Source organism: Geotrypetes seraphini, chromosome 8 (genome assembly GCF_902459505.1).
Source record: "Geotrypetes seraphini chromosome 8, aGeoSer1.1, whole genome shotgun sequence".
NCBI lineage: Eukaryota > Metazoa > Chordata > Amphibia > Gymnophiona > Dermophiidae > Geotrypetes > Geotrypetes seraphini.
The window spans coordinates 49,353,432-49,374,666 of NC_047091.1; the positions used below are offsets into that span (position 1 = coordinate 49,353,432).

The window sequence follows — 21,235 nt, forward strand, 5'->3', positions numbered from 1 at the left end:
CACAGCCCATAAGGTCCGAGCTATGGCAGCTTCAGTTGCTTATTTACGTTCCACTCCTGTTGATGAGATCTGTAAAGCTGCTACTTGATCCTCAGTTCATACATTCACATTAGAGAATGACACGGTGACAAAATTCATCACCGTTCCTGTCCCCGCGGATAACCGCGGGAAATAATCCCATGTCATTTTCTAATGTCTATTTCAACCTCGGTCCTTCTACACCAGCATTCTTCAAAGCAAAGCTTGCAGGTCAGTGGTTGTGGCCATTCATACTCTGATTCTTCCCTCTCTCTTTAAAGAATGACATGAAGATGGTTTCCCGCGGTTATCCGCGGGCATGGGAACGGTGATGAATTTTGTCACCGTGCCATTCTCTAATTCACATCTCAGTACTGTCTGGAATTTTATTCCAGACGGGATGGTCACTTTAGCCAAGCAGTATTATAAAATTTATTTTCGTAATGGCCAACATTCCCTCCATCCCATTCTAGTAAGCTAGGGAGTCCCACATGTGAGAATATGCTGCCTGCTTGTCCTGGAATAAAGCACAGCTACTTACCGTAACAGATGTTCCAGTGCAATAGGTGAGACATTCTAGACCATACGATTATTTCCCTTTACCTGCATGGACTGCAGAAGAGAACCATTCCAGGTTTTCCACTCTGCCTCTAGAGTACTTCACAGGCTAGTTTAGCTCCTCCCATCAGTCTTTCACTTCTACATGCATGGCTGCAGGTGTTAGAGTTCTGCTCTCTCACATTTATTATTTTTAATTTGGTGACGTTTTGTTCCCTTTTGCAGTTCTTTCGTGTTTCAAGCAATTTTAACAGGCTACCTGCTTGAGAATTCACAGACTTCGGTCTGTTAGCCAATCTGCTTAGTCTTCCTTGGAGTTCAGGGCCATCCCTGATCTAGTCTTACTCCCTGTTAAGCGGGGGATCAAGCGCAGACTGTGTAGCGCGCTTAGGAGACTCAGCAGTGTTCTGCAGCGCACTGTCAGCATTTTTGCACCTATGCCCATCCAGATGCACATCCAGTGGTCCGCAGGGGTGGAGGCATAGTCAGACAGGTGTGTTTGACTAGTAGCCCGAAGATCAGCTTGAAAGATGAATTTCCAGCAGTGTGGAATTGAATTCTAAACCGGCCATTGAAAAGGCTGGAGGAAAGCAGCAGGCTGTCTGTGTCTCTGTAACTGTGAGTAAAGTGGAGCAGACAAGCTCCAAAATCGATTTTTAAAAAAGTAATTTTGAGGGATTTTGTAGGTTTCCTGGTGTTCCTTCCACAAATGCAAATCACCCTACTTCAGAGTGTCAAATATAAGAAAGGGAGGGTAAAGGGTCTCAGAAACCCGCTTGATTGAACAAATAGATGTGTAATATCAAGACTAAATGGGTTAAAGTCCTAATCATTGACCCATATCTCCACCTCCTTAGTGTTTTGCTTAAATCTTACTGTTATTGATTTATTATATAATTAACTTTTAATAACAGTAAGTATTTTGACTTATCTTTAGTGTACAGTCATTAGCCTGCCCCGACGGGACCCGTTTTTCCATACACAGGCTTTGTCAAGGGTTCTAAAGGAATGGATCAGGTTTTGGTGGTGTGCTCAGAGAGGAAAGGTCAGATTTTGGTTATGTTGTAGAGAAAGAAGTAATAGGCTTTGGCAGTCTGTTGGATTTGCACAAAGGTGAGAGAAGAGTCAAAAATGACACCAAGGTTGCAAGCTGATGAGACCTGGAGAATGAGAGTGTTAGCCACTGAGATAGAGAGAGTGGGGAGGAGGAGATGTACAAGGGTTCTTCAAAATGTTTTCACACTTTCATATTTTTGCGAGAAGTGGTAAGAGGGTAAAATGTATTGCAAAACAGGGTGATTATGTGGAAAAGTGATGTAATTTGCTTTTGAGGTGTTTAAAAAATAAAAGTGCAGAAACTTTTTAAAGATCCCTCATAGGTTTGGGCGGAAGGATAAGTAGTTCAGTCATGGTCATGTTTAGTTTTAAGTGACTGCAGAACATCCAGGCAGCAATGTTGGACAAGCAAGCTGAGATTCGGGCTTGAATTCCTGTAGAGATTTCAGGTGTAGAGGTGGATCTGGGAGTCTTCAGCATAGAGGTGATATTGAAAACCATGGGAGGAGATCAGGGCACCAAGGGAATGAATATAGATGGAGAAGGGAAGGGATACTAGGACAAGAGCCCTGGAGTATTTCAATCAATAGTGGGAGAGTAATGGAGGAGGATCCACCATTGCAATCACTACAGGTGCAATGTGAGAGATAGGAAAAGAACCAGGAGAGAACGGGGCCCTGGAATCTACATGAGGACAGGGTATCACCAAACAGAGATTCTTAACAGGGTGATAACATTGTTTCAGTAGTTCTCAGTCTCCATCTGCTGGTAGGAGAAGATAAACCCGTGGTTCTGGATTGTCTAGTAAGGAAAATAGCAATGCTACTGGTTATGACAGTATAATTACTTTTCAAGGAAAATTCATAGTGCTTTTATGTATAATTTTGGCCATTTAATTTTCAAAATGGTCAAAATTTTATATTTAGAAAAGGAGTATGGTTTGTGAAAAAAGTTAAATATTCAGTAGTTGAATTCAGCTACTAAACATTTAACTTACACATCCAAGTTCATGATGCCTAAATGGCAGGTCTAACTTTAAACAAATAGTTATATGCTTAAAGTTATTTGTGGATTTTCAATCTGGCACTTACATGTATTTATTTTCAGCAGCATTGTTCCTATAACTTTAAATATATAGGTGACATGTTTAAAGTTAAACAGCACCTACACTGCTGAATATTGTTGTTTTGACTGTGCAGTGCTATCTTTCTACATAAACTTAAGGGTAGGTGATTCTTTTTTTTCCTGCTACAGAGAACTATGGAGACTATGAGGAAATGGAAGAAGTTACCGGAGGCTCTCAGTTCCCAGAACTTCCTCTGGAGGATGAAACCATATTGGAGGAAGGTGTTACAGACACACAGAACCCTGCAGGGAATATTCCGGACTTTTTACCCTCTGCACAGCGTGCACTCTTCCTAAGGATTCAACAGAAACAGCAGGAAGAGGAGGAGAGGGCCCGCAAACTGGCTGAAAGCAGCAAGCAAGAGAAGGAGAATGAGGAAGGTGAGTAGGTATTTCTGAACTTATTTATAATCATAGTAACATAGTAGATGACGGCAGATAAAGACCCAAATGGTCCATCCAGTCTGCCCAACCTGATTCAATTTAAATTTTTTCAATTTTTTCTTCTTAGCTATTTCTGGGCAAGAATCCAAAGCTCTACCCGGTACTGTGCTTGGATTCCAACTGCTGAAATCTCCGTTAAAACCTATTCCAGCCCATCTAAACCCTCCCAGCCATTGAAGCCCTCTCCAGCCCATCCTCCCCCAAATGGCCATATACAGACACAGACCGTGCAAGTCTGCCCAGTACTGGCCTTAGTTCAATATTTAATATTATTTTCTGATTCTAGATCCTCTGTGTTCATCTCACGCTTCTTAGAACTCAGTCACTGTTTTCCTCTCCACCACCTCTCTCTGGAGCGTATTCCAGGCATCCACCACCCTCTCCGTAAAGTAGAACTTCCTAACATTGCTCTTGAATCTACCACCCCTCAACCTCAAATTATGTCCTCTGGTTTTACCATTTTTTTTCTCTGGAAAAGATTTTGTTCTACGTTAATAACCTTCAAGTATTTGAACGTCTGAATAATATCTCCCCTGTCCCTCCTTTCCTCTAGGGCAGTGTTTTTCAACCTTTTTACACCTATGGACCGGCAGAAATAAAAGAATTATTCTGTGGACCGGCGGTTAAAGAACACGGGGCTAAGTCGTGGGTCAGACCCTGCCCATCTCTACCCAATCTCCACCCCAGACCCCGCCCCCATAATAGTACTAATTGCACCTTGCAAGTCCCGTGCCTCATCTGGAAGCCTTCCCTCTGACGTTGCAACATCAGAGAGAAGGCTTCCGGTTCAGACGCAGGATGCCCGTAGGAGCCACTGCCCGTGGCTTTGTGCACTGAATCAGTTAGGAAGAGGGAGCTGGCTCGAAGATAACGCCGCATCGATCGCACCGTGGACCGGCGGTTGAAGAACACTGTTTTGGGCCTGATGCACATGCTGGCCCTGTGGACCGGCAGGAAATTTCTGTGGACCAGCACTGGTCCATGGACCAGTGGTTGAAGAACACTCTCTAGGGTATACATATTCAGGGCTTCCAATCTCTCCTCATACGTCTTCTGGCGCAAGCCTCCTATCATTTTCGTTACCCTCCTCTGGACCGCTTCAAGTCTTCTTACGTCCTTCCCCAAATACGGTCTCCAAAACTGAACACAATACTCCAAGAGGGGCCTTACCAATGACCTGTACAGGGGCATCAACACCTTTTTCCTTCTACTGGCTACGTCTCTCTTTATACAGCCCAGCATCCTTCTGGCAGCAGCCACTGCCTTGTCACACTGTTTTTTCGCCTTTAGATCTTCGGACACTATCACCCCAAGGTCCCTCTCGCCGTTCGTGCAAATCAGCTTCTCACCTCCCACCATATACGGTTCCTTCTGATTATTAATCCCCAAATGCATTACTCTGCATTTCTTTGCATTGAATTTTAGTTGCCAGGCATTAGGCCATTCCTCTAACTTTTGCAGATCCTTTTTCATATTTTCCACTCCCTCTTTGGTGTCTACTCTGTTACAAATCTTGGTATCATCTGCAAAAAGGCACACTTTTCCTTCTAACCCTTCAGCAATGTCACTCACAAACATATTGAACAGGATCCAGCACCGAACCCTGAGGGACTCCATTACTCACCTTTCCTTCCTCCTAGCGACTTCCATTAACCACCACCCTCTGGTGTCTGTCTGACAGCCAGTTTCTAACCCAGTTGACCACTTTCGTAGTGGTGAAATCAGTAGTGAAATAATGGTTTAAGTCTAAAATGTTGTTTTAATTAGCCATACTACTTGGATACATATCATGCCCTTCAAATTTGAGTAAGTAATGTAGAAAAGACTGGTGTCTGATAATAAGAATTAGTATATAAAATATTGAAAGAAGGGCTAAGGGTTATTTGTGTACTAGTCTTATAGCCCGTTACATTAACGGGTGCTAGAATATATGTGTGTGTGTCTCTCTTTATTTCTTTCTCTCTCTCTCTCCTTAGCCGCTTTCTTTCTTTCTGTCTTTCTTTTTCCTTGGCTGTCCATCACCACCCCTTGCCTGCTCCCCCTGTCCATTCTCCCTTCCTTTTACCTCCCCTGTGTCCACCACCACCCCTTCACAGCTCTCCTTATGCAGCAGCAGCCCTTCTCCCTTTGTTTTACCTCCCCCCCCTGTCCAGCAGCACCTTCCTTCTCCCCCTGTCCAACATTAGGCCTCCGTTCCTTTTTCTTCACTCCCCCCTGTCCATCAGCACCTCTTTCCTTCTCCCCCTGTCCAGCAGTAGGCGTCCCTTCCTTTTTCTCCCCCTCCTCCTTCTTATCCCTATGATACACTTACCTTGCTCTGCCCCTGATCAGAGGTTCCCGACAGCCGCCCAGTTGCACCCATTGGAAAAGTTCCCTCTGCGGCATCCCGCACCCCTCCTGATGCGACTCCCGCTGTCTTTCTTTCTGTCTGTCTCTGTCCCTGGCCCCCTTTGTCTGTTTGTCTTTCTGTATATCTCCCTGCCCCTGTGTCTTTCTTCTTTTCTTTATGTCTCCTTTCCTCCCTCTGGCTGGCTGTCCGAAGCAGCATTCTCTCCCCCTCCATTTCCCTCCCCCCACACCAGTTCCCTGTGCACCTGCCCCTGTGTCTTTCTTCTTGTATTTCTGTCTCCCTTCCTCCCTTTGTCTGTCTGTCCGAAGCAGCATTCCCTCCCCCTCCATTTCCCTCCCCCCACACCAGTTCCCTGTGCACCTGCCCCTGTGTATTTCTGTCTCCCTTCCACCCTCTGTCTGTCTGTCCAAAGCAGCATTCCCTCCCCCTCCATTTCCCTCCCTCCACACCAGTTCCCTGTGCACCTGCCTCTGTGTCTTTCTTCTTGTCTTTCTGTCTCCCTTCCTCCCTCTGTCTGTCTGTTCAAAGCAGCATTCCCTCCCCCTCCATTTCCCTCCCCCCACACCAGTTCCCTGTGCACCTGTCCCTGTGTCTTTCTTCTTGTCTTTCTGTCTCCCTTCCTCCTTCCTCCCTCTGTCTGTCCAAAGCAGCATTCCCTCCCCTTCCATTTCCCTCCCCCCAAACCAGTTCCCTGTGCAGCAGCATTAGCGTTTCCTCTACCCCCTTTCCCTTCCCACAGTCGCGACTACAAACGCGGGCCCGAGTCCTTTGCCGCCCCCCCCCTCCCTTCCCGTGGGCCCGACTACACATGGCGATTCAAGCAGCATGTGCAGCAGTCTTCACACGCTGCTTCGGGTCCTTCTACTGCCCTGATTTACTCTGGCAAGTCCGGAGCAAATCGGGGCAGTAGAAGGGCCCGAAGCAGCGTGTGAAGACTGCTGCACACGCTGCTTAAATCGCCAGTCGGGCCCGCGGTAAGGGAAGGGGGAGGCGGCAAATGACTCGGGTCCCGGGCAGCGGAAAGTTGCTGGGCTCCTCCGTGGGGGCGCTGAGTGGCCGCGATCTCTCTCCTCCCAGACCCCCTCCCCCCCCAGAGGAACGGAGATCGGCGGCTACAGCCGCTGGCTTCGGCGTCTTCTATCCACTGCGACCAACCCTAGTGGAAACAGGAAGTAGTCAGAGAGGGCGGGCCGCAGTGGACAGAAGGCAGCAAAGCCAGCTTTAGCGCGGTGCAGCGCTTTTCTCTTCATTTAAAAGCGGGTGAGCCAGCAAGAAGGAGGAGGTGGTGGTTTTGGCAGTGAGTGAGGGCGGGAGGGGGGAGTCGCCGGCTGTGCTGTGCTTTCCCGATCTGTCCGCCGCATACGCACTCTGACCACGGACCTACGGATAGCAGATCAGGGATCACAAATCACGCAGGTCTGAGTGCGCATGCGCGGCTAGCGTTTTATTATATAGGATGTACCTGGAGAATATTAAAGGACTGGAGAATACTAGTTATCATGATAGAATTTGCTTTTGCCGGGTTCTAAAAGAAGCCATAGTTTTTCTCACAGAGCCAGAAGAGTGCTGCCATTGCCAGAGTAGACAGGAGGGGACTAAGAATTATGTCTACCAAATTTTACTTAGAAAAGCACTGTGTTCTGTTTTCATGGGCCTTATGTTTGGTACACACACAGAGGAATCTGCTCTAGTCACCATTAAGGGCACCTCAGTGAATACCATTAATTTACAGCATTACTGGATGCAGAATGCATTTTTGAGTTTGCTGTTTTCCTGTCTTGGTGCAGATTATTATTCCCTGTAAATATTTTTTCTATAGGTGACACTGGGAACTGGTATTCAAGTGATGATGATGAAGGTGGAAGCAGTGTAACTTCAATTCTAAAAACCCTAAGGCAGCAGACGGTCAGCCGGTCTCAGCCACAGCCCCATCCAGTGGAGCAAAACAGCACCACTGTCTCTGGAGCACAGGGGGTTAATGATCCTCGATTGCAGAAAGGGGGTAACCGACCCACAGATCCACGCCTTTCACGAGATCCTCGATTGGCTCGGAACCAAGATGTAACCAATACTACCTCTGTGGTCAGCACCACAGGAGACATGGGGACTAGCAATCCTAGACAAGCTCGCCAGGTCCCCACACCCAAAGTGGATATGCCTCATGCCAGTCAAAAGACTGGACTAGCATCTGAGGAGGAAGAGGGTGAACGGGCACCACGGGATAAAGCAGTTAACATCCCTCTGGACCCCTTGCCGGGTGTCCTACTGAGAGACCCACGCTCACAACTTCAGCAGTTTAGTCACATCAAGAAGGATGTGACCCTGCAGAAGCCCAGCTTCGCCCGTATGGTGCTGTGGAGCCCAGAGGATCTCATTCCTTTACCTTTCTCCAAGCAAGAGTCTGTACCAATCCCAGCTGCTCTCCAGGTGTTGCCTCCACTGGACCCACGCCTGAACCAGCTAGCCCCTATAGGTTCTTCTGAACTGAGGCAACGTGGCCCATTGCAGCAGCCAGAACCATCTGGTGGAGGTAATGTTCCAGATTTGGAACTGCTATCTCGGATATTACAGACTGTAAATGCAGCCGCTGGAACAGCTACAATTCCAAGTGAGAAGCCCAGTGATCCCCGGGTGCGCAAAGCACCAGCTGACCCTAGGCTACAAAGGGTTGCAGACACTGCGACCCCCCGAACCATCTCTGAGAGTACTCCCACCACAATTGCTCCTTATGACCCCAGGCTGCTAGCAGCTGGTGGACTCAGCAAAGCAAGCGGCAGTCCAAGCAGTGTCCTGAGCGGTATTAGTCTGTATGATCCCCGGGAGCCCAGCAGTGATGGAGGCAATATTCAGCCTAAGGGCACAGATAGCGCCAAAGGCAGCAAAGCTAAGGAGCCCTTATTTGTTCGCAAATCTGCCTTGGAGCAAACAGAGGCTGAGCCAGCCATGGACAGGTACAACAGCTACAATCGCCATCGTGCCAAAACAACTGCAGCAGCCACAGTGGCACCTGCTGCAACACCGTCCCATGAACCTGGCCTACAGCAGCAACCACAAGCAGGAGTACACAGCCTCCCTGTCCCCCCTGTATATGGCCTAGTAAAGCAAAGCACTGCAAAGTCTGGAGCCAGCAGCCCTTTCACAGGCAGCAGCCCTGCCCAGGACAGCCAAGAGGATGCCGGCTCCCTGAAAGACGTGTTTAAAGGTTTTGATCCCACCGCCTCTCCGTTCTGCCAGTAACAGTGAAGAACTGCAAAGGACCTTTTTGCATTCAACAGCAATCGTACAGTGTTGAAAACCTACATTTTTAAACTATTTCTTCCATTAGTGTTCATGTCATATATGTATATATGTATATCTATATATATACATATATATATGTATACATACACTCATATAACCCTGTAACTTGTACATAAAACCACAGTTCCATGTCTCTGCTATACTTGCCTATAATCTGACAAGATCTGTTTTTAATGAATAATCAGAGTCCTTGTGTGGTAACAGCTCATGGATTATTTGTTTTGTTCTAGGTTGGGGGGAGCAATTTTGACCACCCAGCACCTCTTTTTAGCATGTACACAGTGAACAGAACTGAAATCAGTCTTGATAAAACAAATCCTTTTTCCATTTTGTAATATTTTCATAATATTGATTTGGGTAGGTTATTTTTCAAAACTTCCTAATGCTTGCCCCTCTTTTTGTGTTGTAAATAGATTTTGTAAAAAAAACAAAAAACCCAGGGACACTGTCCTGTTAATTTCATCAGAAAAAAAAAATGCTTCAGAAAATCTTGGATTGTGATTTGAGTTCTTGATAGTTTGGAGAATCACTCTTGCCAGTTTTTGTTAAATGTGGGCTGTCAAATTTCAGTTCTGCAGGGTCACAGACAACTTTGATTTTCAGTCTAGCCATAAAACAAGGCTTAACATCTGTGTCTCTTAAGAGACTGGAGTTTGAAATCTCATTTTTCTATTAGTAGAACAAAAAAAAATGTTTTAGGAGTGCAGTGTGACACTAACCTGGAAAGACACTGTTAAAAAAAAATCTGACAGTGATGGTGAAGCACAAGTCCATAGTCTCACTGACTACAAGTAATACTTGTTGCAAACTTATGTTTAATTTCTATCTCTACCCAAAAATATGTTGTAATTTTCTGCCTAAATGAACTCTGGTGTGCCTCAACTTTTTGTCCTAATTTTGTCATTATTCAGTTTTGTTTTTTCCTCCTCAGAATAATTTAATAAGTAATTTATTGAAATTGTGAAGATGGGAAGAATGACCAAACTAAAGGGGAGATGCAATCATATTTCTAAAGCATGAGAAAATAAAGCATTTGTAGGGATGATCAAAATAGAAAGTGACATTTACTGATTACTTCGATTATAAATTCTTGGGAAGTTTATTTTTCTATTAACAAGCAGGTTAATATCAGCCACTCAAATGGATGAAGTCATCAAACAGTACTGAGACGGATTAGCTTCCTTAAAGCTTCAAAACATCAAGAAAAATTTTCTGAGTATTCATTCCTGTGCATTCCAGTGCTACTACCTGCCTTGCGAGCCTTCTCAGTCAATTTTTATCCACTGAAGTAAATAAATATGTTGGATCACTCACTACCTCACTTAATAGTTTTGGCAATGCTTTTCTTTTTCCTTCTTCAGGCCAATCCATTTTCCCCTCTTTTTTCAGTGTTTACTGGTCCTGTGTTTTACATATTTAAAAAAAACAATTTCCTTTCTTCTAGAAATTTCCTTCATTTCTTCTCATTATTGAATTCAGCTTCACCCTTCTGGAAAGGAAGCCTGATATTAAACTGTGTCCAAACATAACTGCAGGATGGCCATAGTAGTCACACTTGATCTCTGTGTGCACAATATGGATTTATGTCTCATCATGTGAAAGAGGCACATAGATTTCCCCAAGGACAAGGAGAATATGTTTTTATATGAATGAACATTCATGGCACTAGATCCCACCTGATTCTGACTAAGCTGAAAAGAAAATAAGCATGAAAGAATTGCCTGGTGGTAAGAAAAAGAAAGTATTCCCTCATTCTATTTGAATACAGATATCCAGTCTATCTTTACAAATAACTGTTCTTTTGATGTAGATAATGGCTCAGATTACTCCAGTACATAAGAACATAAGAATTGCCGCTGCTGGGTCAGACCAGTGGTCCATCACATCAGAGGTAGTAAATATCTCCCAAAGAGGGATCCAGTTTTAGTCCATACATTCCAAATCTCCATCTGAAAATAAAGCCCTGAAAGTCCAGATTTCCTTTTTAAAATGTTGCAAGAAATCATAAAAGAAACTACAAAGATAATATGATTCCAGGAATGCCTTAGACACCTAAAATTAATTTTAGAATCCTATAATATAGCAGAATACTTTTTGTCCCAGACTAAGACCTCCATTGATTCATTCTCAGAAAGATGATTTTACTTTAAAAAGATTATGAAAGCAATCTACATGAATATCATTGTTCCTACTATGATGCTTCTGCTTCATGATGATATGACCAGCATAGAGATTTCCCACAGATCCCCTCAAATTCATCATCACCACAGCCTCAGAAAAACTCTCTTGCAGAAAATATAGTGCATTCCAAATTTCTGAGAGAGATTTCAAAGAAGGAACCAGAAGAACCAGATCCGAGATGCAACATTTTTGGGATTTGTACATCATACCTCAAAAGGATTTTGATAGCTGTACTGGTCCATCTGATTTTCCAGCAATCTCATACAAAGATCTGGCAAACATCCCTTTCCATATATTTTGTATCATAAAAGTTGGAAAGTAAATACAAGATGCAGTCAGCCTCTGGGCATATGATAACTTCATTATCAGTTTGTTCTGGTAGAAGCAGCTATGAAGAATCTCAAGAGTTTTTGAATTTACTTCAACATTTAGCTAACCAGTGGACACTGGTGATTTAAAAGACCTTCCAGGTGATGTTGAATGTTGCCACTAATTTATACAAATGATGTAGGACTACCATTCTCTGATACAAGTATAATTTTTACTGGAAGCCCAATTCTCCAAACCCCTGTTGGAGATGGTTAATGTGGAATGCACATCCACGCAGTAGCAGTATCCATAACAGCTAAAATTGGTTCAGAGCCTTAGAGGAGATGTACATGATAAACTGGCAGATGTTTATGTTTATTTCATACTTAATATACTGCCTTTACTGAGAAAAAAGCAATCTTTTTGGTGAAAGTAATCATCAACATAATAAGACTACTGAGCCACCTTAAAGCCACCCACTACTGTTACAATGAAGCAAATTTCAGCATCTTCGGGAGAGGGGATCAACACTTTCAATATAAAAATCCCTTCTACTTTGCCACGCATTGGTAGCAATTTATATTCTCTCATACCAAAATCAGGGATAAAACAGTATCAACAGCAAAGATAAAGCTCTAGAAAAAGAGAAAGGGATGCAGCAGACACAACCTTGCAGTAAAAAATATTCCCAGCTTGTGACGATTATTGGGCAATGGCTATTCCGGTGGGTTGCTGATTGTTCTGCTTCAAGGAAGAGTGGCCAAAGATTATTTCACACAAATGGATATCAAGGATCTACCCTTTCCCTAAATCATCCATTTGTTTTCACATGCAAGAGAGAATAAGTTAAGATTTTTTCAGCAAAACTCCAGCTACAGCTGTTAGCCAATACAATAGAACCAGGCTAAAAGGGAGAAATGCCAGATATTTTACTCCAATTATTTTCTCATTAAAGTTCAAGATGAATTCTTTTGGCTCCTTTCTGCTTCTACTGAAAAACAATTGGTCAGGTGCTTTATATCTCAAAGATATTTACATACACATCCTAATCTATCCAGTGCAGAGGATATAATTTGTTTTATACGCAAAAGAAGATGAACACTACAGCAGACAAACAGAGCTTGATCCTCACAAATGGCTGCTGGATTTGAGTGGGGAAATACCTGAAAGAGAATTATCCATAGCATTCAACAACAATAAACTTCCTCTGTTTTACTCAGTAAGACCACAGCAAACATCGTAGCCTTCAGGGTCTGTCAGATACACCAGGAAGAAAGGCTTAATTGCCTAACCTTTGAATGATTCAAATCCTGAAACATAGGACAAGGCCCATCTAATATTGATTGTTCCATATCTGTTTTATCAGAAATGGTTTTAATTGTTAATATTACTAGCTCTACAGGATCCAGTCAATATTCAAGTTGCACCCCAGTCCAAACACTCAACAGGATGGACAAGCTTTATAACCCTAATCACTAGCTCTGTCGGCATGGAGGTTGAAAGGCCATTAACCCTCAAACTTGCAGCTTTCACAAGAGATATTGGGCAGTCTCCTAGAATCCAGAAAGATTTTTAACAGATGATCATACGTTTTTAAGGGGAATAGATTCATAACATGCTATGTTCAGTTATGATCCTTTAACTTGCCCAGTGCAAGTGCTTCTTGAATACTTATTATTATTTTCTAGGTTGGATTCAAGATTACTTCAGTTAGTCTACTTAAGTTCCATAGTGGCTTATTATGTGTGAGTATATGGAGGATGACACTTTATTTAACCTATAAAGCTTAGATCAGTGGTTCCCAAACTTGTCACAAAGAAACCCTAGCCAGTCAGGTTTTCAGCATATTCACAATATTTATGAGCTACATTTGCATGTACTGCCTCCATTGCATGCAAATCTAACTCAGTATATTCATTGTGGGCATCCTGGAAACCTGACTGGCTAGGCTTTCTCCAGGACAGGTTGGGAAACCACTGGCTTAGATTAATGAAAGGCTTCATGCACACAAAACCACAACTATTTAGACCACCAGAAGCATGGGATTTGGAATATTGTTCTAGCACAGTTAGTGAAATATCTTTTAAACTAATAGAGACCTTGCTCCTGAAATTCTAAGATGGAGGACCCTCTTTCTGGTGGTAATCAAGGTAATCACAGCTTCAAGCCCTAATAATTTTCTCCACTTTACATACATTTCCCAAAACAGTGTGCTAAGAACAAATCCCAAATTTCTTCTGAAAGTGTTAACTGAAATTTTACATTAATTAGTCAATAGTTCTTTCCAAACTGTTTCTAAACATTGCTGGGCTATCCTCTACTGCAGAGGTCAAAGCTTCATCAAAAACCGCAGAGAGTGTTTTGTCTTTTGACACAATTTAATTTAATACAAAGTCCTTATAGTGTGGGTTACAAAAGCTACAACTATGATGTAGAGACTTCAAGAAAATGTTATCCGAGGATTCCAGATTGTATCACTTTCTGTTACCAACAGGCTCAAATTCACCTGCCTAAAAGAATAAAAATTAATCAGTAAGCTACAATGAGCTTGCTTTCCTACAGAAATATGAAAGTGGCCATAATATCATCTCTTCACACATTTGGCCAGGCAGTCCTAAAATTGTGTTCGGTTAATAACTTCAGAGAAACAAAAAAGTAGGGTAAACAAGATGACCAAGAGATGTTTCTTCAGAACACTTTGCCAAGAGATGTTTCTTCAGAACACATTATATTTCCAAAAAGACCCAACATGGATCCACATTAATGCACAATCGGGCCTTCATCAGGGATAGACAATAAAATCTGCAAAGACAATAGCAGGATGCATCAGACATCTGTACATATAAGTTGATATTGTATCCCTTAAACATTAGACTTCTGTATATATATGAAGAAATAAAATAAAAACCAAAAATGTAAAGAAGAAATAAACGTCAAGATTGAAACGATGAGGAAAAAGACTAAAAACAGGCAAAATAATAAAGTTAATAACTTCAACCATCCATTTATTCCTTCTCAGAGTTGTTGATCTGGATCAAGGTGGTTCAGTTTTCAACCAAGAAGCACCCCTCAGCTTGAGAGACTCTATTTGTGTGGCTGATAGGATCCTGCTTACCAGCAAAGTTGCTGACCTGTAACAGTGGTTCTCTGTAGACAGTGGGATAAATTATCCACACAATCCCAACCACCATCAAACAGTTACTTACAGAAATGACTGAGTGGACTCACAAGACAAGTGATAACCTATGCACTTGCTCATTAAAACATTTTTTTTTGTTTTTCTGAACTTTGCGAGAATTAATCTGTCTCTGCATTGTCAAATGGCATCATCTAGTTGTACATCTGATTTATGTTTTGTTTATGGAGAAGCTATGTTATAAGTAACAAGTTTTGCTTCATTTACAAAGAACTGGTTTTCTCAATTTTCAGAGATATGTTCTGAAAATGTATTTACAAGCAAGAAAATAGCAAAGCACTTGTCTATTTCTGTAGGGATGACTAGAGCTTAGCAGGTGAGCATGTTTAACAAGTATCCTAAAGGCCTGGTCGAACCAATCTTCCTGACTAAAGCAATGACTTTTACCCCCAAAACAAGTCATTTTTCTCCCATGAAGAATTAGTGTAATCTGAATGGTAGCTAAAGGTGCTTTCAGCATACACAAGCCTATATTTCCAGGGTTTCTTTGCCTCTAAATTATTTTTATTTTCATTTGTACATTTCAAAAATCAGTAATACATAAATTAATTCCAGCTTGTAGTGCCAGCCTGCATGTACCAATTATTTCCAAGTTAGAAAAATAATCCTAGCTTCTCTGAACTGAAATGGTGTGTGTGTATGTATATATATGTATATACACAGTCATACAAATTACAAATTCTGGTGGGGAGAAATATATACATTTATTTCTCTATATAGATATATTTCTCCTGACCAGTTTCTGTCCTTAGTTTCTGTGAAACTTGGTTGAGAATTAACTGTCCTCTGTGTATTGAAGAGCTATTTTAAACTAGCCAAATTGCTGGAATGCTGTATAGAATACAGCAGAGAAAGAGCTGTAGGTAAGGTAGGAGTGTCTTTGTTGGTGGGGTTTTTAATTAATTTATGATAGGAAGGGAAATATTAAAAAAAAATCATCCTAATTCATTGATGCTATGCACATGTTTCTTGAAGCCTCCAGAGCCTTAGCAGAAACTCTTGAATTTTAGCCTCTTTAAGTTATGGATTTTGTTCAAGATCATGCTCTGATTTACATTTTGTGGGCACTTGTACTTTCTGGAAGCAATAGTAGTAAGCCTTGAGATGCAATTGTAATTTATCCCAATACAGAAAAAAATACAGAGATAGTTTGATAACAGTTTATTTCATTTTTATTTTATTTATTAATTTGAGGCATTGACTATTGCTAGCATAAGGTGAGTTACACAAAGCAATCACATTAAAAATGTGAATGAAAACAATCATATTTCAATACATTTTAAAACTTCACCTCCTGTAACAATTTTCCATAATTCATATGATTTATTTTATTAAAAAGCTATTAATTCCGTTCTACCACCTACCTATTCACTTTTCCAGTGCAAACAGCATGAGTCCGGATTTGTGGGTTTATGCATCTTCACCCACAAGGGCTTGCTGAAGGCATCATCTACTTTTTCAGTTTCGACTCCATGGGTCACTGGCATTGCCCTCTCTCCTCACTTTTTCTTCTGCATGCAAAATGCAAAGGTGGTAGTGATGTCTTTTCATCTGCTCTGCTTCTGAATTTTTATTTTTGGGTTTTTAGTCCAAAGTTTGTAGACAAGGCCTGACCATCCCAGGTAGATACGTGCTGATACCTTCCAGAGGCCAGGGTTGTGGTATTTAGATATCTTGTGGTGATGCAGCAGTGCCACCAGGAAAGACAGGTGTGACTTATTCACACTCAAGCAAAAATACTTCTGCACACTTTTGTGCATAGGCCTGGTGATTTAGCACTATGCATATCATGCAGGGCAGGGGGATAACAGAAAATTATTTTCCTTTTATTTTTATGTTTCTGGGTTTATATAAGTAGTTGCAATTCTGTCTTACCCCTCCCTGGCCATGATTTTTGAAATCTAAATTTTATAATCCAGTAGCCTTTATTATAGAGAAAAAGGCAAGTTTTCAAATTTTTAAAGTGCCAGAGTTAAAAATACACACATATATATCATATACACACACATATGGTTAAAAGGACATACTATATGTAGAATAGTTTAAAGAGCTACCACTAAGACAAATTATAAATATATGTAAGTATTTTACTGAAAACAATTGGTCAGGTGACTTTTCTAAATTTCTGAATTTTTGTATAAGGTGTAACTGATACACTAGGGTGACTGCCTCTTGTTTTTCAGGACAAGCTAATGTGGTCCTGGTTTTACCCCTAGTTCACGCATTAACATATAGTTGCTTCTTGTTTTAAAGGAAATAAGAATTCTAGGTCCCTGTATGCAGTGGGACAAAATCAGGACTGTGTGAAAATATTAAGTTAATTGATAGCTCTAATCTGAACTGCTGTCCTTCTGTTTCCCTGCTCCATTCCTCTTGTGTTCATGCATAATATGGCTTGTGGCTTCATAGCCATTTCTGGATGGCACAATGTGACATACATAGAGGTATAAGGATGACCTAGTAGAGGGAATAAGAGAGAGAAGTCAGATCTACCACCAGATGGAAGAAACCAGAGAGGGGTTAGCACAGTGGTTTACTTTCTGAAAGCCAGTACATCTCTTTAGCTGCCTCAGAAGTGCTTTGTTTTACAGAAAAATAAATTACAGGTGCTTTATAGAAATTTTAAAAATTTAAATATGATAGAATAGCCCTTGCACACTTCTGTAATTAGGTCAGTTATTCCAGAGTCCGATTAGTCTATTAAGACATAATGTAACCAAATAACTCCACTGCAGACATGAACTTGCATTTCTGATTTCCCTATAAAAAGCCATAACTGTATCTTCATGCATGTCCAGGAAGGGGCATCCAAAATCTAGACAGTCTCAACCTTTCCTAGATCATTTGGGGTTATCTGGTAAAAACTCCTACCGCCATGTTTACATCAAGTAAAACATTTCTTGCCTTTTCCTTACTCTGTCCCTGTAAAATAATGCCAGTGTTCTGTGTAGTCCTGTATTCAGGATTGTTGTAAAGGAATGTTTCCCTAGTGCCTGAGTAGAAGTGGATTCTGGTTAGAAGTGATTTTGATGTTGCTTGGTACGAGCCATGGGTGCTTCATTTTCAAGCTGAAATCTTTCTCCTCTACACCCAGTCCACTTATGCGGCTAAACTCCATAATTGTTGGAGGGAAGAGAATCAAGTTGATCTCTCTATCTCCCATAGTGCCCGGACAGTTATGAAAATATTCTGCCCTGTTAAAGTACAAAAAGGCTCAGGAATTTGTTAGAAACTGAGCAAAGCCATTACACTTGGACTAAGATTTGGTTACTCTTCTGACACAGTGGCAGGGTTCAGATTTAACCTTGTCTGATCTCCCATCCCAAATTGTGTCTTGTTTTTAATAAGAGATATTTAGTCTATTTGTCTTGTCTTATTATACCACTGCATAAATATCTTTTTAGCTAATGTGCTTATAATGCTTTCCCATGCTTTCCAGCTCAGTTTATTTGGTTCAAATAAACTATTTCATGTGGTTTGTTACTGTACTGAAAAGACAGCCACTGTTGCCAAGGCTGTGTTCATTTTGTGCCCAATATCGCTGGCCAGTATGATCATGGCACAGAATGACCCAGTGTGAGTTGGGTGCCTACATGCTTTGAGGGCCATACAAGTTATGGTCCCCTTTCACCTCACTGCATTGCTATAATACAGGGGTTCTCAATCCAGTCATTGGGGCCATCAAGCCAGTCTGGTTTTCAAGAAAGCCACAAAGAATATACTTGAGACAGATTCAAATATAATAGAAGCAGTGCATGCAAATTTTTCATGCATATTTATTATGGGTATTCTAGAACCCTATGTGGCTTAATGTGTCCCAAAGACTAGGTTTAGAACCCCTGCTATAATACAAACAAAAATTGCCACTTCTGCTGACATGGCCATAGTAAATTCTAAAATACTTAATATAAATGGAGTACCCATTCCAGAGTGAAAAGATATTTTGTATAGTTCTATTTGGGAGGAGAGAGAGACAGCAGATAAAACTAGGGAAATATTTGCAATCTTTAAATTATAAAGCAGAAAAATACTAAACACTTTTTTCTTTTATTTGTAAGGTGACAGTGTCATGAGGGACAAGGCGATAAATTGGACCCAGATGACAATTCTTTCGGGATAGACTGAAAAAGTCCAGTTTTATCACTCACTGTAATTATGGACTTGTAGTTTCTACCTTTCTCAGGGAAAATGGAGCTACAAGGCATAGGGCCTTGGTCTTCTCTCCCAGTCCTTGAGGACTGCCAACAGATCAAGTTTTCAGAACATCCCAAATGAATATGCATGAGAGTTGTGTGCATACTACTTGTCGCAAATATTTTCCATGCATTTTCATTAGGAGTATCCTGAAAGCCTGACCTGTTGGCAATACTTGATAACTGGGAATGAAGACCAAAGCAGTAGGGCAAAAACCAGGACTAGGTCAATATAGCCCTGATGATAGAAGTTTATCTGTTTACCTTATTGATTTCCTATCTTGCTAATTTTTAGCACTAATTGATTCTTCTGGTGCAATCAGTGCACCAGGCACCATATTACCTCCTACTGTGTATGTTCGGAGGCTTTCAAGATGCAGTGTGCTATGAATTTCTCGCTTGGTATATGCGATGAGTTAGCTGGTTTAACTTTTTTTAAGGGAAAAAAAAGCCTTTAAATGAGAATTTTGCATTTATTGTGGGATGTATATTAAGTAGTATTTTGTAAAATAAAGTGGGTTTTATAATTTCAAAAATATAAAAATAATGGAGGACCCAGTTCAAACATCGGTTGTAGGGACAGCATTACAAGCTGGAAATGCCACCAGTTGGGGGCCCCTGAATAGTTAGAATTGGGATCCTGAAATACATCTGTATAATCGAATCCAATTCAGTATGAGGAAGGTAGGGGGTGGTAGGTGAAAATAACTTTCCCCTGCTCTCTGTTTCTTAGGTGTGAGGGAAGAATGTATAGCTCATTAACATCTTTTCTTCTTTATCATGCCAGAGTTTTTAAAACAATAGCTCTTTATTTAAAAATAAAGAAAAATTAAAAATAAAACATTGTAAATATAAATGCCTAAAGTATATTGAAGCCGCAAGTGCAAATGTGTATATGTTGTACTGGTATTTTTACAGCATCTTATGTTGCATGCCTTTTTAGATTTATGATATATATATATATATATATTTTTTTTTTTTTTTGTATGACACTATTTGTCTTCCGGATACATTGTTCTGCTGTCAAACCCCGTTATTCTTCTGTAATTGTGTAAAACAGTGTACAATTGTATTAAACAGTGCTGTTTCTTTTTAATGGTTTCTGGATTGCTCTGATTCCCCTGCAGTGATGAAATAATTTAAGACTCCCAATTCTTGGCAGTTTGAGCTATCCTGGATTTTACTGTGATCTTAATGAGCTGCGCTGAAATTCCCTGCCTGACCAGATACAGCTTAGGGTCATACTTTAAGCTATCAGTAACACCCAAATGAGCTGAAAGTGCAATGATGTGACCCAAAACAACATCCTGCCTGATCAGATACAGCTTAGGGTCATACTTTAAGCTTTCAGTAACACCCAAATGAGCTCAAAGTGCAATGATGTGACCCAAAACAGCATCTGGCAATGAGGTAACTTGTACCAAGAGGCAGTTACAACCTCAAACAGCAGTGGTATGACTTTATCAGGTTTCCATGATAGCTGGTGTAACCTGCCCAGAGAGACCATGGTTAAAACCCAGATGTTAATGGGACACTGCAGTTTTTGAACAAATGCCTCACTAATTTTGCTGGTGGTGGGAGATTATTACAAAACCAGGTTATAAGACATGGATCAAAGCCTGGATATTGGTATAAGTATTGGTCTTGTAGTAATCAAAGTTGATCCTGACAAGTCCAGAGGTAGCCTCCTATGAAGGTGGTTGAGGCAAACACAGTAATACATTTTTTTTGAATGTTTGGAACACTTGGAAGGCAGAAGGGGGTAAATGGGTTGAGAAGTCAAGTAAGAAGAGGTGGCGCTAGGTGGCATAGGAATATATTTGTATATGCTTTTGTATAAAAAGCGAAAAAATTTCAACTAGGCAGCCAAGATGAGCTAATTTGGTCTTCTGTGTCACCTGATAGACCGGAATAGTTAAATCTTCACAGATCGGTTATATCTCACTGTAACCAGCAGGTGGAAACTGAGACCAAATCTTGTATATTAGATGAGGCTCCCCCTAACCATTCAGTCTTTCTCAGTCTCCAGCAGCGTGGTAAGACTAATTTGGCTCCCCCTGTTAGGGCTGTTGGAATTTGTTTTAGGACTCCTGAATCCCCTTTAGTGCCGGACGGAGCTTGTACGGGTCTTGTTTGGGGATTCGTCCAACCTTGGGGGTGTTAAACCCGGCGGGTCACATGCTGGATCCTTCCCCCCACCTTCCTCCACCGCCCCATATTTTTGTAGAGGTGCCTCAGCTGACAGCCTGGGCACCGATACCGGTCAGGCCTCTAGCTTAGAGAGCCAATGGAGTCTGTTCTGAAAAAAAAACTCCAAGGCTGTGCTGGTCTAAAGGGCTGTTTTTGCTGTATTTTCTCATCTAACCACTTTTTTTCAGCCAGAGCGGTTTTCAGCACAATGAGCACTTTGAAAGAGAAAAAGTGCTCATTGTGCTTCAGAAGCGAGGTACTTGCAGCCGGCCTTTGTACAGGCTGGAGCGGTGGGGGGGATCCTCGTCGGCCGGG

General features: G+C 41.5%; 1 protein-coding gene across 5 annotated transcripts in view; it reads left to right on the forward strand.

Annotated features, from left to right (window-relative positions):
* The window catches only part of ZC3H4 (zinc finger CCCH-type containing 4), a 339,067-nt gene extending 320,006 nt beyond the window's left edge, over positions 1-19,061 (forward strand). For all 5 annotated transcript variants that reach the window (XM_033954008.1, XM_033954004.1, XM_033954006.1 and 2 more), the window contains exons 13-14: positions 2,887-3,138; positions 7,371-19,061. In XM_033954008.1, coding sequence (XP_033809899.1) covers positions 2,887-3,138; positions 7,371-8,788 — 1,670 coding nt within the window. In that variant the 3' untranslated portion in view covers positions 8,789-19,061. The remainder of the gene's footprint in view (positions 1-2,886; positions 3,139-7,370) is intronic.
* The last annotated feature ends 2,174 nt before the right edge of the window (positions 19,062-21,235 follow it).